Source organism: Talpa europaea (assembly GCF_964194135.1).
Source record: "Talpa europaea genome assembly, chromosome: 12".
Taxonomy (NCBI): domain Eukaryota; kingdom Metazoa; phylum Chordata; class Mammalia; order Eulipotyphla; family Talpidae; genus Talpa; species Talpa europaea.
Window position 1 is genome coordinate 79,411,690 of NC_140079.1, and position 27,073 is coordinate 79,438,762.

The 27,073-nt window shown below is 48.7% G+C and overlaps 1 protein-coding gene across 1 annotated transcript; it reads left to right on the forward strand.

Moving 5' to 3' along the window:
* Nucleotides 1-1,378: 1,378 nt before the first annotated feature.
* On the forward strand, nt 1,379-8,601 carry ZP3 (zona pellucida glycoprotein 3; the record flags this gene model as incomplete). Its single annotated transcript, XM_084250152.1, has 8 exons — nt 1,379-1,684; nt 4,105-4,223; nt 5,754-5,857; nt 5,943-6,120; nt 6,479-6,596; nt 7,694-7,785; nt 7,863-7,990; nt 8,384-8,601. The coding sequence occupies 8 exons, from the start codon at nt 1,379-1,381 to the stop codon at nt 8,599-8,601; spliced, it is 1,263 nt and encodes a 420-aa protein (XP_084106278.1).
* Between the last annotated feature and the right edge of the window lie 18,472 nt (nt 8,602-27,073).

Consider the following 27,073-nt stretch of genomic DNA (forward strand, 5'->3'; position numbering starts at 1 on the left):
GCTTCTGACTGTACCCAGTGCTTGTATAAATAAATAAATAAATATATATATATATATATTTTTAAATCTGCAAATGCAGCTGTAGTTAACAAGCACAAAGGCCCCTTCCCCAGCTGGTTCCACTCCTAGTACAGTCTCCCAGCTCAGTGCACCTCAGGGGCCTCTGAAGACCACAGTCGGCTCCTTCCCTCTGGCCTGGGAGGCAGGAAACCCAGAGGGGAGGGTTTCCTCATGTGCTCTGACCTCTGACCTGCCGCTTTTTTGCTGGCTGCCTCCACCCCTACCTCTATGTTGATTGGGTCAGAGGAAGTTGTGGGATAATTTCTTCCCTCCATTATTTTCCCACATGTAGAGTACTAAAACAAATAAAAAACACCAAGGACCTTAGCTCTGTGATTCAATTACTTTAGAAGCAAGCATTTGCAAGTGAGTATACACTTCTGCACCTAGGATTCAGTTTTTGAAATCTTTCTCCCTTCCTAAAGGAGTTTCACTCAGGCTTGGCATAGAATAGGCCATCAGAAATTCGGGATCTGTCTGTTCTTCCCTACACTCTCCTGCTAGAACTTTGCAGGAGTCCTGGCTCTTGTCTCCAATCTTGCCCATCCCCAGCCAAAGCTGTCAGATCATTACAAGCTTCAGCACCTTTCTGGGGCCTTCCTCACCTGCAAAGTCCAACATCCCAGGTCAGGCACCTTCATTTGTCCTGCCTTGCCCACCCTCCCACTCCCTGAGTTCCAGCAACTCTGAGCTCCTGGGGATTTTTCTGAAACCCACTCTTCCTAGCCCCCTGTTCACCCAGCTGCTACTGCCTCAACTGACCTCCGCTTCTGCCTCCCATAAAGTTGACTGCAGTCTAAAACTCCCTGCTCTCTTGGTGGTACCTCCCCCAGTTTTCCCACTTGAAACGAGCTCTATGACATCTCTGGTCAAACTCTCCCACCCTTCAACCAAGGCCTTTCTCCCGGTCTTGCCAGCAACTTGGGACAGCTCTTGGCGCTGGCTCTGGCTCCTTTGCTGAGCGCTTGAGGGCAGGCCCAAAAAGGGTAGACATGTGAGGGGGGGTGGGAAAGTGATGAGGAATGATGACCTACAGACCAGGCTGCCCCTGCTTCACTGGCATTAATACAAAGCAGTTGGGGAGCTAGTGAACCATGGGTTCTGGGGTGGGGCTGAGAGCCTGCATTTCCAACAAGCCCAGGTGAAGCCAAGGCTGCTGGTTTGTGGGCCACCTTGCGGAGTAAGGGCCTGGCCAATGGGATTGGCTCGGGAAGGGAGGCGGTTGGCAGCCCAGGTGTGGCTGGCCTTCATCCAGGGTATAAGATGGTGGGTGGCCACTGCCTAGCAGTTCCCGGGAGGGAGGGGCTGTGTAGGCGCCATGGGGCTGAGCTACTGGCTCTTCATCTGCTTTCTGCTCTGGCGAGGCCCGGGGCTGTGCTCCCCTCAGCCCTTCTGGAAGGGTTCCACCCGCCACTCCTTGCTCTCTGAACAGCCAGTGTTGGTGGAGTGTCTGGAGGCCCAGCTGGTGGTCACAGTCAGCAGAGACCTTTTCGGTACAGGGAAGCTCATCAGGCCTGCAGACCTCACCCTGGGCCCTGATAACTGTGAGCCCCTGGCCTCCATGGACACCGATGATGTGGTCAGGTTTGAAGTCGGGCTGCATGAGTGTGGCAATCACTTACAGGTGAGGCTTTGGCGCCACAGAGGCCCTGACTTGGCTTGGAGGGTGGGGGCAGGGGAGGCACCTGGGTTGGGGAGTGTGGATGCAAAGCCAGTGGGCGGTAGGTGGGACTGGAGCAGATCTTTCACGTGTGTGTGTGTGTGTGTGTGTGTGTGTGTGTGTGTGTGTGTGTGTGTGTGTGTGTGTAGCAGGCGAAGCCTGAAGCTGGGCTTTGGTGGCTTTAGTGGCATGGAGGTGGGGGTAGGAGTAGGAGTGCCTACTTCTGGTCACTGAAATCAGGGAGTTAGAGTGGAGTCCAGAGGTGCAATCCACTTTGGGTCAGACCTGATAACTCCCACTCTGACTCTTAAGGCAGCATGAGCTCCTAGAAGGAATCCAGGAGATGAAGCTCCTCGGAGGGTGTGTGATAGGAAAACCCTGTGGTTAGGCCAGCTCTTGCAGGGGACGGAGGGGGGTGTCTCTAGAAACCTGTGGGGAAGAGAATTTTGGTCTCCCTCTCTGTTAATGACTTGAAAAGAACTAAAAAATAGCATTTGGGGGAAGGGGACCAAGGGAGCATCTTGATCACCAAGTGAAAGATCTTAAAGATCTTAAACTGGGCCCCTGGAGCGAGTTCCAGTGCAGTGGGAGGAGCTTCATGTGGGAGGCAGCACAGGAAGAGTTGAGTGCACGGGGTTGGGGGTGGTGGAGAGATACTCAGCTACAGGGAGGGACTTTCCAGCAAGGCTGGGCTGGGCACAGATCCTAAGAGGCCCACATCTCTGGACCGACTTCCAATCACCCCCAAAAGAGCCTATCTGTAACAGAGTGATCCTCAGGAAAGGGGGAGGTTCTAGGTTTCCTGCCCCACCCAAAAGGAGGGTGGAGCTGAGCTGGGAGGAGAAGCTGCAGAGGAGACTGAGGAAGGAAGCAGCATGGAGAGCCAGAAGGAGACCTGCAGGAGGCACATGGAGCCGGGAGACACATGAAGAAACTGCGCTTGCCTTTTGGTCATGGACTGGGTGACACAGATGTGGGTGAGAGACCCGTGGGGCGGTGACAGTCGATTTTGATTTTGCTCATTTCCTTCCAGACTTGTCTGGTTGTTTCTGATCCTTTTCTGTGGGTCCCCACTGAAAGATGCTTTAGACTTGTAATAGGCTTTGGGGCCTTGTTCTGGGCCAATCCTGCTTGGGTGGACTTTTATCCACGAGAGGACAGGTAACTTTGGGTGCTTGATTTAGAAACTATATTTTTTGCCTTTCCTGTATTGTTTCCTAATTGTGTTAAAGTTCTTTTTCACTAAAGTCTCATGTTTCGTGTTGATGCGGTGGATAGCAGAAACTATTTAGAGCAGGCAGGTTTGTGGGGCCTGGGGTGTCCCTCTCCCTACCCTGTAACAGATTCTCCCCTCTCTCAGGACCCCCACCTTGCCTGAACTTGTTACAGGGCAGGGAGAGGGGCACCCCAGAGCCCCCAAACCTGCCTGCTCTCAATAGGTTTCTGCCATCTGCCACATCAAGGCAAAACATACTCTAGTGCATACAAGCTTTAATACAATTAGTGTGCAACAAAGGGAAGAATATAGTTTACAAATCAAACACCAGAAGTGGGTAAGTGTCCAGCCAAACTGGGTTGCCCCAAAGCAGGGCCACTGAGGCCCCAAAACCTGGCACAAGTCTAAGGCACCTCTTGGTGGGAACCCATAGGAAAGGGGCAGAAGGCGCCCAGGGCATCTGGGACAGAGGAGCAAAATCAAGATAAAAGCTGCCATTGTGAACCTCCCAAGTTCTCTCATCCACATCTGCTTCACCCAGTCCAGGACCAAGAAGAAAGTGCAGCTTCTTCATATGTCTCTGCTCCATGTGCCTCCTCCAGGTCTCCTTCTGGCTCTCCATCCTGCTTCCTCCTAGTCTCTCTCCAACTTCTCCCTGCTCAGCTCCACCCTTCCTTGGGGAAGGGCAGGGAAACTGGAACCCCCCCCCTTTCCTGGGAACCACCCTCTTACAAACCCATCTGGCTGGCCTGGACTCGGTAGCTTGGCTGGGTGGACAGGACAGGCCCCGGAGCCCTCCAACAGAACTCTGGTCTTAAGTGTGGTTCCCAGGTTCCCCTTTAAGACTTCTGGCCCTTGTTTCCCTGAGGAGAGGGAGGCCAGAGCTGAAGGGGTGATTTAAGAGAATTAGTAACTCCCAACTCTGAGAACGAGAATCACCTGGGGAGTGTCCAAAGGTCCTCAGGCCCTTATCCCATGCTAAGTCAGAATCAAAGTAGAAGCTGGGTGTCTTTAAGATTCCCAGGTGACTCCCCTCTCCAGGCGCAGGTTTTGCATTCAGGGCCTGTGTTCTAGGCATTTGTTGGGCTGGCCTCTCTGCACCCTTGTGTGGGTCAGGCCCACCTGGGCAGGTGACTCCAGGAGAGCTAACCCTCCCCTTCTCTTGCAGTTGACTCATGATATGCTGGTGTACAAAACCTTCCTGCTTCACGACCCCCACCCTTGGGGAAACCTGTCCATCTTGAGGACTAACCATGTGACGGTCCCCATCGAGTGCCACTACCCCAGGTCAGCACAGGACAGGGCGTGCCCCTGGCGCAGAGGTCCCAGCAGCCTCCTGGCAGCATGGCTGAGAGAAGGCTTGTAGCCCCTGTTCTCAGGCTGTAGTCGCTATTCTCAGGCCCCAGAGCAGTGGGGGACTGAGCCTGTCTGAGTTTCTGAAATGCAGCAGGGACACAGCCCCCCCCCCCCCCCCCCCCCCGACCTGAGAGGGTGGGATGGGACAGCCCAGGTCCCCTTGGAATTCAGTGCAGGGGGGGGTTGCGGCCTCTGACCTGGGCCATCACCACCTGTTCCTCTCCTACCACTTCTCCCCGGATGCACGGGATGAGGAAACCCCTCCAGTGCCCAGCCTAATCTTATGCCTTTGACCATGAGTGTTGAGATGTGGGGAGAGGGTCACCATGACCTCTAAGGAAGATGTGGGCCCTCTGCTGGGCTGAATGCACAGTGCACAGGCCTTAGAGGAGGGTTGTGGGAGGTGCTGATACCAGTGAGGGCACCAGTGATGAGCTCTGTGCCTGGGGACAGTTGGGGGTGGGGAGTTCCCAACAAGACCCTGGGTCTGGGCAGTGGGTGGGGCTGAGACAGTCTGGGCTGGGCCAGGTGCACATCCTAAAGGAGGGGGATGGATCACTAATAAGGGTTGAAGCCCCACGGAGGAGAGGGAGGCTGGACGGGGAGAGCAAAACTGGGGGCTAGTCAATAAGGGGAGGGGACAGTGAAGGTACTCAGGTTCACACCTGGTGGGTACCCCTCCCTGAAGACCACGCAAAATGGTTGAAGACAGCATCAGAAGGTCATCGGGAAGCTGGTACAGACAGGTGGAAACTGGTGAGACCAGGAGGGAGGTGGGAAGGAGTGAGGTCTGAATAGAGCAGGGCCCTCTTGAGGGAGCTAGGAGAACTGCTGGAGCTCTGCGTTGGAAGGGGCAGGAGCTGACTCCTCAGTCTCTCAGAATGTGGGGTGGCCTGCCCTAGGCTCACTGCTCTCACCTACCTCCTGACATCTGAGGCTTCTGAGAAGATGCAGCCCCTGAAGTAACCTTTCTTCCATGAGGACTGGTGGCATCAGTGGGGCCAATGCCTAGAGAGCCGATGGTTCCAAAATTTCTAGTCCTAGTACAGGCTGCACAGTGGCCTCTCAAGAGCCAGAGGCCAGTCTGTGTTTATACTGAAGGACTTCCTTCCCTTCAATGAACACTCCTCTCAAGGATCTCGAGGGGCGCTGAGCAGGGGTGGGTCTCAGACCCTAAACCTCTAGGGTTAACCTTGCTGAGGAGCAGTTGTGGCCTAGAAACCAGACTTGGGACCTTCATGGCATTGTGGCTGCTAGGGAGGGCCCACTCACAGGGATGGAGTTCTGGAGGGTTGAGGGGCAGGCTCAGACTTCAGGTGTCGGTTCACTTGTCTTGAACTAGATGCCTTGCTGGACCACGGCTGCAGGCTTGGCAATAAGGTAGAAGTGAGACCTTCCCCAATAATGCAGGGCCAGATGGGAGAGCCCCAGGACAGGTGTGAGCAGCTGCTGTTCTTCCAGGCAGGGCAATGTGAGCAGCCATGCCATCCTGCCCACCTGGGTGCCCTTTAGCACCACCATAACCTCAGTGGAGAAGCTGACCTTCTTTCTGTACCTGATGGAAGGTAAGCAAGGAGGGTTGTCAGGGGTGGGGGGCAGGGGTGGGCGGGAGTTGTCAGGGCCATGGCTTCTTAACCGACTGTCTTTCAGAGGACTGGAAGACAGAGAGGAAGTCCCCTACCTTCCAGCTAGGAGATACAGCCCACCTCCAGGCCCACGTCCGCACCGGCAGCCACGTGCCACTGCGATTGTTTGTGGACCACTGCATGGCTACGCCTACGCCAGATCAGAACAGTGCTCCTTCTCACACCATTGTGGACTCCCATGGGTGAGGGCTGGGCTGCCTTTCTAGGGAACCCTCATAGCATCATCTCCAGTAGTTTCCTCTGCCTTTAATTCCATTTTTTTTTAAGATTTATTTATTCAAGCACTGGGTACAGTTAGAAGCGTGGGAGGGTGAGAGAATTCACCAGAGCCAGAGCAGAGCAGGCAGACTGACGAAGTACACTGCTGAGGGGAGCAGCGGGCGCGGCAGGAGAGGTCTGCTCACCATGTGGGACCCTTGCCCGGCAGCCGGGGATCGAACTGGCGCTGCAGAGGCTGTGGGTAGCTTCGCAGCCCAGCGCTCAACCACTGCGCCACTTGGGAGGCCCTTTAATGCCACTCTTTATTCATTCTCTCTAAAGTTGTCTTGTGGATGGTCTCTCTGATGCTTCTTCGGCTTTCAAAGCCCCCAGGCCTGGGCCAGCGACTCTGCAGTTCACAGTGGACATGTTCTACTTTGCTAATGACTCCAGAAACACGGTAATAGCTTTTTTAAAAGCCTGAAATAAGACTGACCTCTGTCAGGCTGATGGGGCTACCTTCCCCATCACTCACTAGTACCGTGGGATCTTAGGCCCCAGTTAGCTTCTTCCTAGTTCGTTCTTCTGAGGCTAAGGTCGACAGCAGTTTCCTTTCCTGGAATAGGAAGGACACAGAAGGACCCCGAAGTCCTCCTCTGGTGGGGCAGATAGAAGATAGGTGACCAGCAGTGCATCTGGGCCTATTTAAGTTTCCAGAATGGTTTCCCTGCTGGTGCACTTGGCCACTAGATGGTGATCAAGATTTGTGGCTCTGCAGAGGGCTTCAGCTGGAAGGTGGTAGAACTTCATGCAGATTTGGCAGGGAGGTGGCGCCCTAGCTGGAAGGAGAGCTCTGACCTGCAGATGCCCTCTGTCAGGAGACCAGGGTCAACTTTGTAAAGTCTTCCCTACCCCTGATGGCAGGAGGGGATATTGGCCTTTTGGGGCTTGATCCCTTTCTTGTCTGAGGTTCTGATATGATGGGCCTCGGGTCAAACATACTAAGTGATAGGCTAAGTCTGAGAAGGGCTGAGGGGATAAAGATAGTGGGTTCCAATCCAGGTTCTGATTTGCTGCTGCTTGCTCGGAAGTTTTGGGTGAGTTAACCTTTGGACCACTATTGCCCCATCGCCAAAATCGAGTTTTCCTGCCCCTTCATCTTATGCAAGGGTCATATTAGAACTGGCTTTCTAAAGTCACTGCCACAGGCTAGAACTAGCTTTTGTAATTGTTTTTTTTTTTTTTAAGAATTTTTTTTTTTGTAGAGGCATGTTTTTATTTGTTTGTTTGTTTATACACGCACTGGGTACAGTCAGAAGCGCGGGAGGGTGAGAGAATTCGCCAGAGCGGGGAGCAGAGCAGGCAGAAGGACCGAAGTACACTGCTGAGGGGAGCAGCGGGCGGCAGGAGAGGTCTGCACGCCATGTGGGACCCTCCTCCGGTGGCCGGGGAGCAGCCGGGGATCGAACTGGCGCTGCAGAGGCCGCGGGCAGCTTCGCAACCCAGCGCTCAACCGCTGCGCCACTGGGGAGGCCCTGTAATTGTTTTTAATTCCAGATATACATCACCTGCCACCTGAAGGTCACGCCGATTGACCAAGTCCCGGACCAACTAAACAAAGCCTGTTCCTTCAGCAAGTCCTCAGAGAGGTGAGGAGACCAGGTTTGATAGCCCACCCTTTCCCCCAGTGCAAATTGTCCCTCTAAGCCTTTGTCTTTCCCTGCAGTTGGTACCCAGTAGAGGGCACCCCTGAGATCTGTCACTGCTGTGACACAGGGGACTGTGGCTTTTCAAGCCACCCCAGTCTGGCAAGCTCAGTGAAACAGTGGCGTGAGACCCGCAACCGCCGGCACGGTAGGTCTTGGGCAGCCACCAGGTTATTGCACCTCCACTGCTCACCCCCACCCCTACCCCCCATTACTTCAGAAAGACATTCCTCTCCCTTAGCCCCCATTTAAGGCTGCTTGCCCCTAGGGGAATGTGCTTTTGGGTTTTTCTCACATAGAAATCTTAAAGCCCCTCCAATTTAGCACCTCCAATTTAGCACCAAGATTCTTCCGCAAGTGTCATGGCTACTCTGTCATCTGAGGTTCTACTGACACATAATTGGGGGCATAGGGAGAAGAAAGCAGCTGTTAGGACAAAGCCGCCTCGTTCAGCCTCTAAGGCAGAGCAAAGCACCTGGCCTGCTTCCCAGTTAGGGACAACTTTTATCTTGCTGACTCCTTATATCTTGTTGCCTTTCAGTGTCAGAAGAAGCAGATGTCACTGTGGGGCCCCTGATTTTCCTGGGAAAAGCTGAGGACCATGGTGTGGAGGAGTCGACTTCCCATACCGCTGCGGTACTAGGCTTTGGCCTGGTCACGGTGGCAGCCTTGACCCTGGCTACCCTTGCCTTGGGTTTTGCCCGGAGACATCAAGCTGCTTCCCATCCTGTGGCATGTTCTGTGTGTGCTTCCCAATAAAGGAAGAAAGTGATCTCGGGGTGGTGACTACAGTGACTACAGGTGGGGTGACCTGGGAAGGGGCAGACTGTCAAAAGGGGCCATGCGTTCGAATCACACAATTTGAGTGTGGCCACACCTCTTGGTGTGAGACTGTCTACTCGGTGGAGAGGCCAGACACCACTGTGGGCAGCATGTCCGTCCTGCCAGGCTGGTCCTCTGGGGACTAGGACACTGTGCCCTTCAAGGAAGATAAAAGCTGTTGAGGCTGAATGTAAGGTGGGCCCTGTCAGGCTAGCAAAGAGTCTTGTGTGTCTGGTCCCAGGGATCCAATTCTGGGAACAGGGAGGAAAGGAACTGAGTCCTTTGCTGGAAGCAGTTGACTAGGGGCCAGAGGTGGCTGGGGTCTGGGCAATGATCACCTTGGGCCTGAGGCTGCTGTAGTGGACGGGGAGGAGGTGGCAGTGAGCTTACTGTGGTTAGGTGACTGGTTCTGAGGTGCTTGTCTGGAGAGCTGGGATTGGCTTTGGGATTATCCTCTCTGAGGGGAGCAGCCTCTTAGCTCCCCTACTTCACATTTTTCCCACATAGGTTGCCTTTTCCATCCACCCTGGCCACAGTTCCTGGGGGTAACTAGGGGACTGAGGCCCGGGGGAGGTGGCCATGTTTCATCTGAGGGATGTGAAGCCCCTCACCGCAGGCTGGCCCTCACCTCAGCTGGTCCCATCTCACCCGCAACTTGACTCCTGTCCTAATGAAGTTTCCCTTCACTGTAAAATCCCAACTTCGCTATTTCCCTTTTGTGATCCCGAGGTCCTCATGGGCAAAATGGGGCTGGTAATTTCCAGGCAGAGTTATTAGGCATAAATTGATCAGAACCAAAAGGCATTTTAATGTTGCATCTGAAATGGCTTCATGGAGTCTGGCTGAGGGAAGGGGCTCAAACGTGTTGGTGGGGACATGGAGGCAGGTGTTTAAAATACATTCAGAGCAAGGCTTTGTGATTCTGGGTCTGAAGTATGGAGAGGCCCTTGATCTAGGTCCTCACTTTTTCAAGGGTAGTCTTCGAATACAGCTGGTGTCACCTGGGCCCCAGCCTAGGTTAACAATTAGATCTTAAAATCAGATGTGTGTTAAGGTGCACTGGGCAGGAGATTTGCATCAAGAAAGAATCGTGCTTCCCAAGCAAATTATGGTGAGCTGTGTAAAGAAGTAAAAGACTAGGAGGAGAAAGCTTCCTGGAGCAAGTCCTCAAAGAACAGCCTGCAACATGGGAGAGGTGGGTGCCATGGAGGAGAGAATGGGGTCAATCTGTACTCTGGGGAACTGAAAGGGGGGTGGGCAGAGAGGCATAGGGCATAGTGACGTGGAAGGACTGACTGCCACACAAGAGTGGACCTTCCTGCCAGCAAGATGACCTGGAACAGCTGCAAGCACGGTCGGTCAGGAGGCAGGGGAAAGCCAGCCAGGCTCCTTTCCCCTCTGACCTGGCAGATCACCTCATATGTAAGAGGAAATGTGAGGATGCAGTCGGGAGGGCGAGTTGAGACAGCACTTGGTGGGGTCCTGGTTCATGAAGCAGCACTGTCTCACACCCCATCCACTCCACGCGGGACGAGACCTGCTTCCACCACCCCATTTCAAAGGGCATGTCCTTGCCTTCAGGGTCATTGTGCAGGCTCATGTGGTACTTAGGATCCTGCATGCGTTCAGTTGGAGCTGCCCTGTTAACTCAGGTACTCCCAGGACACCCTGGAGTACTGTCCCTGCCACCAATACCCATCTGTCACTTGCCCTTATGTTCTTGGATGTTGCAATATCCTGGGAACTCATCTTTCATTCAACTTCTGCTGTCCTCAGCAGAAAGAGGAAGTGGCTGTGTCTGATGTGGGGAGGAAGTGTGACAAGGATGTGACCCTGAATGTCAGTCTGAGTTTCATATGGGCCTCTGCTCAGTATAACCTGGCCCCCTGGGGAGGGCAGGAAAGACAGCCTCCAGCAGTAATGTCAAAGGGCCTGGCCTTGATTCGAGGTGGAGCTTGAGTGGGAGAGGAAGAGGAAGGGCAGGTGGCTAAGGGCTGTCTCAATTTCCACTGCTTGCTGTGGTCTCCCTCCCTAGTGTCCGGAGCAGTTTTCTATTCTGTCCTTGAAACTCTTGGTGAATCAACACTTCGTAAGTTTTAAAATTTTGTGCTTCCTGGTAGCCAGGGGGAAAGGTAGATGAGTTACGTTAAAAGGACAATTTTGACAAGTAAACCATGATCATCTAAATACAAGATGTCAAAGATCTTGTTTCAACTCAAGGAAAGCTAAGATGGAAAAGCGCTGGTTAAAAGGAGAATGCAAAGAATAAACTTCTACAAAGGTAATCAGGAATGCAGAAATGAATTTGCTGATACAAAAACGACTGCTTCCATGGAGCAGAAATCAATTGCATCTCTATGGACAAGAGTTATTTATATTACATTACTATCAGTTTTCTACAATTTATAGGATTGTAGAATTCCTTAATAAGGCTAGGAAAAGCTTATGGAATCAAATAATCTGGACCAGCGCTTGAGAGCATGCACTTATCTTTTTGCCTACTTAAAAGTCTTTCACAATGTTTCCTGACAAGTGTTAGATTTATCAGCTATTTTATGCAAGAGATTCTAAGCAGCTCCAAGAAACAGGCAAGTTTGCAGGGGAGGGTAGGCGCCCCCAGGGACCGCATTTCCAGCCCTTAGACTAGGAAGGCTGACTTGTCAGTCAACACACAAGGAATCCCTTGCTTTTGAGCAACTCTGGATCCCAAACCAGGCTGCAGGAGTATTCATTTACAATGAGAACAATAACAGTGTGTGGGGGTGGGGGATGTACAGGTTAACTGTGACTATTTAGTGTTAAGAGAAATTTCTCTGATGAATTAACTGCAAGTAGTTAACTCAGACTTGCAGCAAGGGAAGTAGCAAGGAGGTGGAGCCAGTTCAAAACACATTCCAAGGGGGCAGGACTTAAGTAAGACAATGCTTTTAGGGAGGACAGCATCCTCAGGGCTGCAAAGCATATCATTTTTTGTTGGTTGTGTGGGTCACACCTGGGTACTGAACGACTATATGACCCGGAAATGCCAGGTGCTGTCTATTAATCAGAAATAATGAGTGAGGCAGCTGTGGCTTCTCAGCAGACAATTTCTCCAGAGTGTCAGGTGGAGGCCAATTAGCTAGGGCACTAAGCAACAAAATTCTGCTTTTGCAAGCAAAACAGGAGAAAGTGCTCCTGCCCCTTAGCGGTGACCCCGGCCTGGTATGATGCCTTTTCTCGGGTTTGGTTGATCTTTTCCTGCTCCCAGGCAAGCAGGGGGCTGGTTCCAGGATTGGAATCTTCCAAGACAGTAAGCCCTGACTCTGGAGTGCAGTTGCAGGACTTTTTAAAAAAATCTAAATTACTTTGACCACCCCCCTCCCTGTGAACATATGTAAACACTTCTGGGGACCCCAGCCATGGTCTGGTTGACAAACAACAAGCCATCTCACAGGCTCCATCTTGTATACAGAAATCTGTCTAAAGGTGTCAGTCTTCAGATAAGGATTGAACTATGGGAATCTAGCCTTTGCATCTTGCAAGGCATTATTCAGATGACGTTGAATTATTCCTCTAGCGTCAGCATATTTTTAAAAAAAACTTACTTAATTGACATAACTCTGGTGTACAACACTGTACATGATTTAGGGGAGTAGGTTCACACCTCCTAGGATATAGGTCACCACCCGTCCCCCCCCACCAAAACACCCACAGTCTTTTTCTGTAGACTGCTGGGCCTGCTCCTCAGCATATGTCTAGATAAGGACAATTTAGAACCAGAGCCCCACTGATCAAGAATAATTACATTCTTAATGTCAATGACTCACTATTCCTAGCTATATAACTATATTCAAATTTATGCTTATTCGGAACAGCCCTCGTGGAGTAAGATCAGTTTGGATTGCTTCCCAGGTACAAACCCTCACATTGATTATCTTATAAACTTTTTTTTTAAGAGTTTTTATTTATTTTTTTATTTTTTAGATTTATTTTAATTTATTTATACAAGTACTGGGTACAGTCAGAAGTGCAGGAGGGTGAGAGAATTCACCAGGGCCAGAGCGGGGAGCAGAGCAGGCAGAAGGACCGAAGTACACTGCTGAGGGGAGCAGTGGGCAGCAGGAGAGGTCTGCGCACCATGTGGGACCCTCCTCCAGTGGCCAGGGAGCAGCCTGGGATTGAACCCGCGCTGCAGAGGCTGCGGGCAGCTTCGCAACCCAGCACTCAACCGCTGCGCCACCAGGGAGGCCCTTATAAACTCTTTGCCTAACTATACTTGAGGTTTTATTTCAGTTAACAAGCCACAGTCTTGGGCTGTATTATTCATTCTCAGGTGCTTAGGAACTATTAAAAGCGGTGGACAGATGGATGGCACTAACTCCAGATATGCAAAAATAAATAAAAAAAATTTTTTTAAAAAAGCTTCCTTTGTGGGCAGACAATTTAGGCTGTTTCAGCTCCCACTCCCCCGGCCTGTGTGCCTTTGTGAGATGCAAAGCTAACCTGCCCTATTGTCTATACGTGGGGTGGGGGCATGCGCACATTTTTCTAATAGAAAACAAAAGCATGAGTACATAATAAATTTAAAAAAAAAAACCCTCAGTTGATCCCCTTCCTTCTTGGGCCTGCTCAGATTTCCTCCCTGAAACTCTCGGTGCCTTGAGGCCCATGGGTGCATTTTTTCAACACAAAACAAATGCAGGTTCAGCTCTGCCCTCTGCTCTGGAAGTTCCTTTTTTTACTAAACAATAGATCTCGGCCTCCACCTCCATCAGCACCTATGAGGCTTCCTCATTCTTTATACCCAGTGTTTCAGGGTTATTTAATCAGTCCCCTTCTGCAGGGTGGAGAGTTGGGTTGTTTCTGGTCCTTTCCTGAGAGCAGTTTAGAAGTGGCCAATCCTGTTTGCCTCATTTGCAGGTCCCCCAGGGGCATCCTGCTGCAGCCTCAGAGCCCAGCACACTCACACTCTACGTCTAAAAATGAAGTCCTTGCCCCCCCATTTCCCTTTTGCTGCTGCCCTATTTTCCCTCTTTTCACGACCAGAACTCTATTTTTCCTAAATAAAAATAGTCATTCTTTTCAGGCTATAAAAACAGAAGCTATTCAATGGGACACATTCAATGACAAGGGAAAAGTACAAAGAAGGTGAAATCACCTGCTATCCCACCCGTGGAGTCTCTTTGATGGCTAGTGTCCTTCCGGGGCACCCAGTGCCCTGGGCAACCTTATATAAGTGGCATCATTCCACATAGGTGGGTTTGCCCGCTACTGCTCCTCCTTACTCCCTGTCCCCAATGTATGGAACACATAGGTTGTTCTTGGAAGGGTTGTCTACTCCTGGACACCATTCCTAATTTCATAACCATAGACATCTGCCCCAGCCCCGAGCTTTTCATGAAATAGCCAACATGAAATAGCCTCTCCGTAGCTCATTGAAAGTTAGAGAACTTTGTTGAAGTCAGTTAAAGGACTGAAAAAGTGAAGGGGCCGAGAATGGGGAGGCAGGGGTCCTGGGTTCCGGTTGAGGCTGCTCTCTCAGGGGAAGCCTCTGAAGAGTGTCACCACTAAGCACCTCCATCATGGGACACTTACTTGCCATCATACTTAACCCCATGTCCCTGAGTCCAGCCTTCCAGCCCCCTGCTCCCTCCTTCCTCCTCCTCCTCGACTTCCATGTCTTATCTGTTTTTCAAAAGTCCAAGTTTCTGGACACTGGACTTATGGCATCTTCTGTGGTGTTCCCAAGTGATTTTATTGCCTGTGACCCCAAAACTCCTATCTCTAGCCCAGATATCTGGGCTATTCTTTCCTCACCTCATACTCACCGTGTTGCCGAAGCCCCTTTCTAGCATTTTCTACCTCATGGAGGGCACGTCTGCGTGCCTGGTCTTCTAGGCCAGGCCCTGCTTCCTGTCCCTGTTGAGCTTCTCTACTCTGACTTTCCCCCTTACTCCACAGTGGTCCCCAACCCTGCTGGCCCCAGCAAGTCTTCCTCAGAGCTTCAGCTTCTCCAGTTCTCTGGGTTTAGAGGTCCCCCCCCCTCCACAGCCTAGCTTCCAGAACATTTCCAGCCAGCCTCCACTGCTGTTCTGTTTGAGTCTCCAGGTGTAGGGGTATGCGCAGGAGTGAGTATGTGTGTGTATATGTTGAACAATACCTATCATTCCAGAGTTTCACTGAGGAGAAAGGAAGCACTTGAGAAAGTATCTTTTGAATGTTGAAAGATTTTTCTAATGTTTCATCCATTTTATCTGTAACTTCTCCCCATGAGGCCAGTTATGTGGGGTGCTCAAGTTCAAAGTTAGCCACTACCTGGGTTTAAGATCAGCTCTGCCAGTTTTTACCTGTGTGGCCTTAGCCAATATTGCCTATGTTCTGTGCCTTAGGGTCCTCATCTTTAAAATGGGAGTATAAATAGCCCTGACCTCAAAAGGCACCATGTGAGGTATGTCAGGTGCATGGCACATCCTAGCTGCTTCAGAAAGTTTATACTTGGTGATGGCTGAGAAAATTGAGCCTGAGAGGGGAGGGGAAATGTTCCCATCCTGATCGGCAACCCTGCAGGTGTCTTGTACAAGTCACAGGTAGAATGTTACCCTCCATTTTTCTGGTTCTGGGTTTAACTGGGAGAATCTGACTTTGGGGCCTCCCCAGACTCAAAACCCATATTTTCTAAGTCAGCTCCCCAGTTGTAAGAGTCTTGACTTAGGATACCAGAGCCTGGCTGAGAACAGGTATTCATTATCCTCCTTCACTAACTCAGGGCGGGTTACTCCCTCCCTCCTGGCTTTCTTCTATGAAATGAAATGTTTGAAGTAAATGGCGGGGCGATTCTCTTCTTTCACCCCCATAAGTTTCTGAAACATCCTCAAATCCCTGATAAAGTATAAGCAGCATTAGATTGTTTAAGGAAACTTAACCAGACTCGAAGATCAGAGGACTCTCAGGCCCCTGTAGCCACATGGAAAGTTATGCATGTGTATAGTACATGAGTATGGACTCTCAGATCTGAGCATTTTTCTGGGCATAGCTTTGCTTAACTGTGTATAGGAGATCTTTGATCCCCAAAGATTAGTCTTTAGCCTGGTTCATCACCTTTGATCTGGACTATAGCAATAGCCATTGAACTCTATTCAATTCTTTTCCCCTTTCATTGATACTCCACACACCACATGAGGTAAATCTTTAAAGTGCAATGCTGGTCCCATTGTTACTCTACTTAAGTCCTTCATTGGCTCCAGTTGCCTAAATTCCTTGCATGGCATTTAAAGTCCAACATAGCTTACCCAACTTTCTCCTCATAAGCATCTCCTGCCACACCCAAATCCATTTTCAACGCTCTCACCCCTTCGATGTACTCCTTACCCTGGCCACAGGGAACATTTCACTGCTTCCTGAATATGTCAGGCATTTTCACATCTCTTTTCCTTTTCAAAGACTTCCCTGTACTCCAACTAGGTATCACGCAGGTATCACTTCCTAACCTCTTCAAAACCAGACACAACCCTCTGTGCTTCTACTTCTTTATCACATCTATCACCCTACACTGTGAGTTTAAGTGTGTCTCATCAACTAGATACAAGCTCTCCCAGGAGGCAAATTCAGCACTACTTTCCAGCACATGGACTGGCACCATGTGTTTATAGGTAAAAACACTTCAAATGACTGAGTAAATTAATGAAAGAGTAAGTTAATGACGGAACAGGCCAAGGAAGACGAGCTATACCTGAACAGGTGCTCGGTCCCGCCCCCTGCTGCCCCACCTCACCCTCCCGCCCGGTCCGAACTACATTTCCCACAAGGCCCCGCGTCCTGGGCACGCGCAGCGGAGCGTTCGGAAGCTGCGACGCCGAGTTTCACTCTAGCTGCCTCCTCCTCAGAGTCGGAGCCACAGCCGAAGCTGTGCCCAGGCCGAGCCGGAGCTGCAGCCCGAGCTTGGCGGTGCCTCAGGCTGCCCCCTCGCTCTCCTCAGCCTCGGTGAGAGGGGTGGGCACACCACCTGCTCTTCGCTAGGACTTGGGTCCCGACGGCGCGGGGGGCCACCGAGGGGGCAGCCGAGCTGGGACCGGAAGGGGGCGGGCGTGGGAGTGAGGGAGGGCAGGGCCGGGCCAGAGAGGAGTCCCGGGGTGAAGTGTGAGGGGGGTGTGTGTGCGGTGCGTGTGTGTGTGTGTGTGTGTGTTGGGAGGGGGGGGATTGGGAACACTAGCGTCCGGACTGTAGGTCCCAAGGGTAGAGTTGGGGGAGACTGGGAGGCGCTGGGAACTTCCAACTTCCAACTGAGCGCTGGGTGCGGGGGTGCGAGCCCTAGTCTAACTGGGGGAGGGGCACAGACCCTGGCAGTTTGGGCCGGTCGGAAAGCGTGTGCCCCTTCCCATAGGACCTGAAGGAGGCGGTGGTGATATTGCCACCGGGCTACCCAGTTAGGGTGTGGGTTCAGCTGGATCTGTCTCCAGGTGAGGGGCTCATTGGAGCTCAGGGCTGTACTTTGGAGGAGTTTGCCTGTTAACTCCGCTTCCCCACTTCTGAAGTAGGGTCCGCCTTCCAGGAAGCTCCTGTTTCCTGGGGCCTTGGGTCACATTTGGGGGGGTACATGATGTGTGCTGAATAACGTTGAGAAGACTTCCTTTTTCTGTAGCTATCTGTTCATCCTGCCTTTCTCAGCGAGCCACTGCCCTTCACCCTAGTTCTACTTCCCTAAGAGCCAACCTCGTGGAAATAGGGTGTGTACAGACATTGGGCCATTAAGAAACTCAAACTGTTTATTTCTGCGTGCCATTCTAGCTCCTCTAGAGTTCTAGAAGAGGGACTTTCTGGTAGCCAAAGTCAGGCTTTACTTAAATCATCAGGTAATTAGGCCTCTTATTCATTTGCTGTGTGACCTTGGTTAGACTGTTACCCTCTCTGGTGAGTTGATTTTCTAGATACCTACACTGCAGCCTGCTTCTGAAGTCCTTTTAGGCCTTTCTGTGAAAGGGCTCAAGTTTTTTTCTAATCATCCCCTTGATTATTGAGTGGGCCGAGGGAGACTACTGTACCTTATGCTCTGCCCAGGCTGTTGGAAAATAAATCTGGTGGTTTCCAGTCCCCAGCCACAGCACACAAGCCCAACATCTGTGCATTCATTTTCACTAACTGCTGTTTCTCAATTTAAAACCTGATCATCTTCTTCCTTGTTGGCAAAGGTGTCTTGGAATTTGTGTTGCTGAGTCAGCAAGCCTTTCAGATTTGCCCAGTTTATGTTGTTTGCGTTTTCTATCAAGATGGGAACTCAAACAAGTCATTCCTCCTAAGGATCTGGTGTCTCCATCAAGAAGGGACAGTTTGTGCCAACTCTCCAGAGAAGAGGTGAGCGCTGCTGTAGGGACTTTACATTGAGGTCTTCACAATCTAGCTTGTAGTAGAAAAGGTGGGGACTGGGGAGGGTGGAATTGAGGTCTCCTGGATGAAAATGGGCCTTGGGAGTTAATTGTTGATTGCCAACTGTCTCAAATTCAAGTGGCCTCTTGCCAGCAGCTTCTTTTGTTTAATTAGTCTTTGAGTATGCTTTCCACATGGTTCCCACTTGATTTGTGGGATGAAGGACACAAGTCATGATTTCTGCATTTGAAGTGCACTTTTTACTTCTTTTATTGTATGAACCTTTATTGGGTGCCTCCTTCCTATCAAACCTCATGCTCAGTGTGGGGGTACCGTGATACACAGCAAGAATTCTGTCTTCTGGGAGCCCATTCTTTGGTGGAATAGACAAAACATAGACAGTGGCAAGGTGTTGTCAGTGTGATATGTGTTGAGGAGTGGGGAATCACAGGGCTGAGCCCCTCCCTCCAACTCCTCCCAGAAGGGATAGGGTAGACGGTCAGGAAGACTTGCAGAAAGTGATAGGTGAGTTGTGAAGGAGGAGAAGTAGAAAGTACGGGAAGTAAAAAAAAAAAAAAAAAAAAAAAAAAAGAAAGTACGGGAAGTAGCTGGTAAAGGAGTCAGCATATGCAAAGTTGTGAAGCTTCATGCTGTGTCTGGACCACTGTAAGTATCTCAACATGGCTGGAGCTATTAATGTGTGGGGTGAGATAGAGGAGGCTGACAAGGTAGGCAGAAGACTGTGTGTGGAGGGTTGTGTGGACAATGCCAAGGCTTGAGGAACAGCAGGATTTTAGCAGAATTCCCTTAGGGCCATTTTAAATTAGTACACTAGCTGGAAAATGTAGAATACAACACACCAGGTTCTAATAGGGGAGATAGACATGAGATTCTGCCCACATTCTCAGTGAAAGGATAAAATGGACATAAGGAACTGTAAAGGACGGACAGAATGCTGTGGACTTTGTTAAGTTTTCTTTCAATGGGGCACATCAGAGCTTCATGGAGATTTAAATTGGGTCTTGCAGGTATGGGTAAGGTGAGAGTGGGTGGTCAGAGCTGAGGCTTGGAAGTGGGGAAACTGGATGGATATGGAGGTAGCAGGTCATTGAAGGGAAGTGCACTGGCAAATACTGCTGATAGGGAGAGACAGGGAGCAGGTTGTGATGAACTTCAATTGTCAGTGGGAGGAATTTGAACTTATTTTTATTTTGCATATCCAGGGGAGCTGTAGAAGAGATGGGATAGAGCTATACTTCAGAAAGCCCAGACTGATCTCTGAGGTGAACCAGGAGTGACAAGAGCTGGAGAAGCCAGTTAAGAGATTACATACCAAGATGAGAGGCATAAAGGTCCCATTGAGATGCTGGCAGTGGGGCTGAGGAGGGAGGAGCGCAAACCCTGGCAGCTGTTGGGGCAAATGTTGAGGAAGAGCAAGAATCCCAGGAGCCAGTGTATCCAGGAGGAAAGGGAAAATTAGGAAAGAAGGTGAGTTTGACTTCTCACATATGGCAGGTATCTAGGAGTTGGTTCCAACAGGACTGAGACTATGGGCTAGAGGGAAAAATCCCTCAGTCATTTCACACATGCCTATAGAAATTGTGTGCTGAGCACTTGTGCTTGGCACTTTGGTTACAAAGATGAATGAAACAGCCTGTTGTGTGCTCATTTTAATTTTTGCCCCAACTGAACAGAGAGCTAGATTAATACACATACTTGTTCATATCTGACCTGCTTTTTTGTATTTTCTAAGTTATTTTTAATGAATGTAGTAAGCGCCTAAGTTCCAGCCATGAAAACCAAAGCTAATGCCTTGAAACAAAAGGATACATCTCATCCTTTCACCTTCCTTTCCCCTTCCCATTCTGAGATAACCACTGTCCTGTTGCTTTTGTTTTTTATGTAGTTTTCCTCTGCCTGTATGTTTCTAAGGAAATCATTACATTACTAAGAATTAGCCATATTATTACATGTCAACTGGTTTATTTGATGACTGAATAACATTCCATGGTGTGAACATACCACTGTGTGTGTCTGATCTTCCATTGATGGGCACTTATTGTTGCCAGGATTTTGCTTTTGTGAAGATACTACTCTGAACATTTCCAGACCTTTCTTTCTGTGGTACATGTGTAGAGTTTCTTAGGTATGAACTTGGGGATGGTATTTTTGGTATTTTGCTGGCTTCACAGGTAAATAAGTGTTCAACTTCCACAGATATTAGCAAACTAGTTTCTGAAGTGTTTTTTTGCCACTTTATACTCCTCTAGCAGAGTGCATGGAACTTCCACTTGCTCCACATTCTTGTCAACACTTGCGACAGACAGATTTTTTTATTTCTGCCAGTCTACTAGGTGTGAAATGAGATCTTTGGGATCTTGATTTCTATGCTCCTGAGCCCCAATGTTGAAAATCTCTTCCTAAGTTTATTGGCATTTGTGTTTCCTATGAAATATTTGTTCACGTCTTTTGTTAAATTTCTGTGAGGTTCTTGGTGCTCTTTTTCTATTTAGTTGATTTGTAGAGAGTTCTTTAATGTTTTCGATTTTATCAAGAAAGTCCTCTAATGTTTGGGCTCTGTAAACAGACTTTGGTTTTATTATACATGTGTATCCCGGGGCACATTGTCTTTTTGCATATTGTACATGTTGTGAATGTATAATGTATTCTCCCAGATTGTAGTTTTATCTTTCTACCTTTTTTTTATTCATATAAGAATGGGGGTACAGGCCAGAGGTGCGGGAGGTGAGAGGATTCACCAGAGACAGAGTGGGGAGAAGAACAGGCAGATCTACTGAAATGCACTGCTGAGGGGAGCAGCGGGCTAGACCAGAGAGGTCTGCTGCACCATGTGGGTCAGTTTCCTGGCCAGGGATCAAACTCATGCTGCAGTGGCTGCCAATAGCTTCATAGTGCTGAGATGTAACCCCTTACACCACCAGGGAGCCCTATCTTTCTACTTTAAGACCTCTTTGTTGAACAATCTTTCTTAATCTTAACATAGTGAAATGTGTTTTTCATTCAAGTCAGTGTTTTATCTCTTGTTTAAATAAAATCTGACCGTAATCCTTGCCTTGAAGGATCTTTGCATAGTGAAAGTAACAGGTTGATAATTGCACTCAGTATCACATGGACACTGATTGTTCAGAGTTACTGCTTCTCCAACTACATACCAGAAGTGGGTGTAGGAAAAATTTCATAGGGTAGGGCCTCCCCAGTGGCTCAGGGGTTAAAGTCTATGCACTATCAAGCTGTCACAGCCACTGTAACATGAGTTTGATCCCTGAGCCCTGGCCAGGGAACTGACCCACATGGTGCAGCAGACCTCGCCTATCTAGCCCACTGCTCCCCTCAGCAGTGTATCTCAGTAGATTCGCCTGTTCTGCTCCCTACTCTGTCTCTGGTGAATCCTCTCACCCCCTGCACCTCTGGCCTCCACCCCAGTTCTTGTATGCATAAATAAAAAAAAAAATCTTAAAAAAAATTCATAGGGCATAGTTTCTTAAGCTGGGACTTAAGAGATGAGCAAGTGGATAGGTGGGATGGACACATTCACTGGGTGGTGAGGATCATGAAACAGCTTGGCCAATTCTGCCCCCATCTGCACCCACTGAGTTCCTGGTAACTGGAGCAGAGAGCTTGAGGGGCTCTGGAAAGGCATTTGAAGAAAGATTTAGATGAATCATGGCCTCTTGAAGATTTGGGAACAAGTAAATGGCTCCAGAGAAGTGTGGGGATGGAAAAGAGGGCAGCCAGGGCTTGACTTCCTGATAGGGAGAATAGTATCAATGTCAGGTGTGACTCTGGGAAGCTTTGGGATTTTGGTGGGGTGACCCTGAGAGCATACTAGCTGCTGTGCTGTTGGATGCTATAATTCAACCTCAGGTACTGGGCAGAGAATGGTATGTCTGAGGAGTGCAGGGCATGGCGTTGGGGTGGCTAGTTAGAGGCATAATCACTCTCCCACTTTTTGATGAGAAATTGGGTTCAGAGAAGTATTTCTCATTCTAGGACAGTGGGAGCACAGTAATAGGTGTTGGGAAGGCAGTAGGGTAGCAGTGGGCAAACCAGGGCCTGAAGACCAAATCTAGCCCACTGCCTGTTTTTAATAAAGTTTCATTGAATCATATCCATTGTGGTAAGTTATACATTGTTTGTGGCTGTTTTCTAGCTAAAGCAGGAGTGTTGCATAGTTGAAATAGACAGCCTCTCTTTTGCAAAGCTTAAAATATGTACTTTCTGGCCCTTTATAAGAAAGTGCTCACCCTACCATGGGAGTCAAGGTAACTCTGCCAGCCCCCCACGGTTGTTGCTGGGTGGATAATGAATCTAGGTCAGATCTGAAAATGTTGCCAACTTTTCTGGTTTTTGAGAAACTGGAAATATGGATTTTTTTTTTTGAAGTAGCATTGGTTTACAACACTGTATATGACTCAGCGATACAGGATCACATCTCTTCAGGTGTTTATTATGGAAATGCAGATTTTTAAAAAATGGTGACTATCCCAATGTTATTTTTTTATTTTATTTTTTTTTAAAGATTTATTTATGCATACAAGAACTGGGATACAGGCCAGAAGTGCGATGAGGGGGAGTGAGAGGATTCACTAGAGACAGAATGGGGAACAGAACAGGCAGACTGCTGAGGAGAGAGCAGGCGAGACAGGAGAGGTCTGCTGTGCCATGTGGGTAGCTCCCTGGCCAGCAGGGGATCAAACTCATGCTGCAGTGGTTGCGGATAGCTTCACAGTGCTGTGCTTAACCCCTTGTGCCACCAGGGAGACCCAAACACCCAATTTTAAAATGGAAGCTTAGTTTTTAAAAAAGCTTAAAAACTGAAGGCCAGTCAAAACACTTCTGGCTGTCCAATTTGTCCAGCATTAGTTTGACTTTTTGTCTTTGGACTCTGGAAACAGATTTGAGTTTATTTATATCTCTGCATTCTTGGGCACATTGCTTGTCATCTTTTGCCTCACTTTTCTCATTCATAAAATAGAGATAACACCTGCCTCTCACAATTGTGCAGACTAAACAAGAACACCTGTAAGGTGCCTGCACAGTGCCTGCAGCATCGTGAGCTCTTGGTAGCCATTGCTGCTATTAATTGCTACTGCACCTGCCACTGTTTTCTGTTCACCCCCAATTTGGCTTCAGGGTTGGTCTGCCCTGTGTACCTGCAAGTGGTCAGGTTGCTCCTGGTGAATAATGAGCAGCAAGTTCTTGGTGCTGGCAGAGGAGACTCCCCACAAAGGAAGCAAGGGTTACTCAGGCCTGCACCATTGTCACCTTGTGGTTTTCTGAGCACTGCTTGGACGGTTATGCTCTGACCAGCCCCTGGAAGACTCGGTGGGCAGCAGCCTGAAGAGAAGTTGTCACTTCCCTTCCAGCAGCCCAGTGTGCAAGGGACAAGTATGTTAGTTCCTTCCATTTCTTAGGGACCTAGTGCAGTCTGGGTGGCACTGGCTTGAGCCTTCTCTTTTCAGGACAAGTGCTCGGGCTTGCAGAGCTCATAGTTTAAGTTCCTAGTTGGTGTGTTTTACATATTTTCTTGGAACCTGAGGATAGGGAATGTGTCTCTTGTCAGAGGAGTGCTGGGGTACTTTGACAAGGCCTGCTATGAGTGAAACCACTGGGATAATAGCAGCCATTGAAAGTATTAATGGTAAGTGGCGGTGGTTTGCTTTTTATTTATATGATCTTTTAAAAGTGTGGGGCATTTCAAAGAGATTTTTTTTCCCTGCTAACAACAGTAATACTGTCTCACATTAGAAACTGGAAAGTTCACAGATATAAGCAAGCTGAACAAAAGTTCTGTAGTTTCTCCACTGAAAGGCAGCGTTGTTAGCATTTGTGGTATCTTACTGTGTTTTCTCCATGTTCCTCATTTAGTTAAAATAGTGTTGTGGTGACTATCTCTGTTGAAGTTTTCCTGCAATCTTCTTAAGTTAGAATCTTAATTATTGGGACAAAGGAAGTGAACTTTCTACAAATCTCTTGATACATATTACCAAATACTTATCTGGAAAAGATTCATCCTTCCCAGCAGTATGAAGTTGCAGTGTACTCTTTGCCAGCACTGGGTGTTGAGATTAAGTTGTTTTTTACTTTTGGTAGTCAAAAAATGGTATTCCGTTGTTTTTAATATATATTAATTTTTTTTTTCTAGTAAAGTAGAGCATTTCTTTGAAGTGTTTGTGCACAGGATTCAACTTTCCCAGGGTTTGGGGAAGGCTTCTGGACAGTGGCCAGGGTGGCTGGCTGTACTGTAAGAAGTCTTTGAAGGTCATGCTTACCATGTCAGCTGGTGGGGCGTGGAGTTTCTGGCCCATGCTTCTTGGAAAGCACCCGAAAGAGAGACTAGAAAATAGGACTTGAGGTCTCATTGATCTCCCATCCATGCTCCTTGGAACTCTTTTGCTAGGCAAGAGTCTCACGAACTCTCTAGAAATAGGAATGGAGGCTACCTTTATTTCAAAAAGAGCACCCCATGTTTTTGTGGTGCTCAAAAGAGCACCACATTTTATACATTGATGGGCATTATAGGATCACATCTGGAAAGGTTTTGCTGTTCACAGAATACTAGAAAACCTGTACAGCTACCTCAGCAGGTGGGCCCAGAAAAGTTGGGAGGCAACTATCCCAAGGTCACCGAGCTTGTGGAAGACTAAGTGAAACCATCAAGCCTGTGTCAGAGCCTAGGGGAGGGGCCTAATGGGTGGTCTTCATCGCCACCAGTGCCAGAGGAAGGGCAGCTCTGCAGTGCTGTGGGCTAACTCAGGTTAAGGCCAAGACCCATCCCAATTTTGGTGGGCTTTAGAGGGATGGGCTTCTCACGTGCTGGCAAGTTGACGGTCTGAACACCTGTTAAAAACACTGTGGCTTCTTCCCAGAGGCTACAGCTCTACTGGGATCCATTTGTATGGCTCACCCACCCAGAGGCTCATAATTAGGCAGGAGGCTTTTCACTCAGATTCCTGTGCCAGCTCAGATCTTGTTGTAGAGCTTTTCTAAATCCTCTGGGAGAAGAAAGACTCTTGGACACATGTAACTTGTTTCTTTTGTGTGAAAACACCTCTGGTTGAATGACAGGGCACACTGTGCCTCTCAACTGGCAGTTTTAAAAAAGCCAAACACTGTAGCTGTGTACGGGACTTTGCAACTAAATCTGACCAGAAAATGCAAAGGAAGGCAGGAGGGTGTTTTTTCTTTTTGTGGTCAAAGCTGTTGATATTAAAAAAAAAAAAGAAAAGAAACCTACCATTCTGATCATCATTGTGACCAATGTATAGCATTTACCAGTACAGAAAGGTGAAGGCAAAATAGCCCATGGTTTTGTCACTCCAGTGAACGTTTTATTTTAGAGTTGTTCTTTAAAGCCTTTAAAAAATTAGGTTATATGAGGTAGAAAAAACACAGACTTGATGGTTTCACAGACTGGCTGCCTGACCTAAGGCAAATTTTTTTTTTAATTATATATTTGTTTATTTCAATTCACATTTTCACAGATTGAAAGACTGCATGTTGTTAAAGTCAACTTTTGTAGGCAGTTCACAGTAAAGATTTCTCATGGAAAAAAAAATGACAGTAATCACTCAGATTGCAGACAAAAATGAGGGACACTTCACGAATTTGCATGTCATCTTTGTGCAGGTGCCCTGCTTCCCTATATAGTTCCAATTTTAGGATATATACTGTCAAAGCACGCACCTGGGGCAAATAGTTAATTTCTTTTGACTTCAGTTCCCTCATCTGTAACATGGGTGGATAAACACTATATTTAAGGCCAGTCAAGCGGTGAGAAAACTGAATGACAACACTAGAATACCTGGCACGTAGTAGGTACTCAGTGCATGGCACACTCACCTGCCTAAGAGTATGGTTTGTGCAGTTATATATCCTGTATTTTTAACTTATCACAAGCATTGTCTTGGAGTCCTTAAGCTCTTTACATTCCATCTTTAGAATGTACTATAATTTATTTAAGAATTCTCTGATAAGATGTTTAGGTTGCCTCCATAGTGAAGTTTTTTTCATGAACAATTATAATAGTAATAATTTCCCTAATTAAGATCACCCTAAATAGCTTCTCATTAGGAACTGAAATAAATTAGGTTTTTGAGCTGTAGTTTCTTGAAGGCTTAGGTTGTTGCAGAGAATGAGTGCCTTGAGAGGCTGCTGGCTGTGCATCATTGCTGTGGTCAAGCAAACACCCACTGGGCATTTCTAGGCTTTTCCTTTAAATGTGCCCCGAGCCCCCAGAGCAGAAGGTTCTCTCTTTTGTCCTCTGGTGTTTCAGACCCTCTAGGATTTTAAGACGCTCTAGGATATTCAGACCCCCTGGAAATCTCTCTTGGATTTGAAGAGCTGTAGACTCAGATCTGGGTCAGCGTAAGCTCTGCCCTCAGGGGGTTCCTGTTCTAGTGGGGAGACAGGCACTGAAACCAATAAATGCAGTCATGTTCAGAGAGTGGAATATGTGATGAAGCCACACTTGAGAGTGGAGTCGGCACTTTCTGGTGTGGGTCAGAGGACTCGGGAGAGGGAGTGCTGCGACTGAGTCTGGAAAAATGGTCAGGTTTGCTTAGGACCTTTTGTGTAGAGGGGACTGGAGCCTGGACACCTGCACAGGTGGGATGGATGGCTAGGAGGTGAGAAATAGAGCTAGAATTTGATGTGACTGGACATAACTACTGAAGGCAGAGTCCCTCCTATGAGTGGGACATGGTGGTCTTGGAGGGCCATGACTTCCTCATCTCTGGGTCTCCAGCACCCCAGTGGGGCCTAATAGGCCCATTGTTTATGGGGGCTAAAGATTTTCATGAAAAGCTTTGGTTGAATTTCTTTTCTTTTTTTTTTAAGATTTATTTATTTATTTATACAAGCACTGGGTACAGTCAGAAGTGCGGGAGGGTGAGAGAATTCACCAGAGCCAGAGCAGGGAGCACAACAGGCAGAAGGACAGAAGCACACTGCTGAGGGGAGCAGCGGGCCGCAGGAGAGGTCTGCACACCATGTGGGACCCTCGCCGGCAGTCGAGGATCAAACCGGCGCTGCAGAGGCTGCGGGCAGC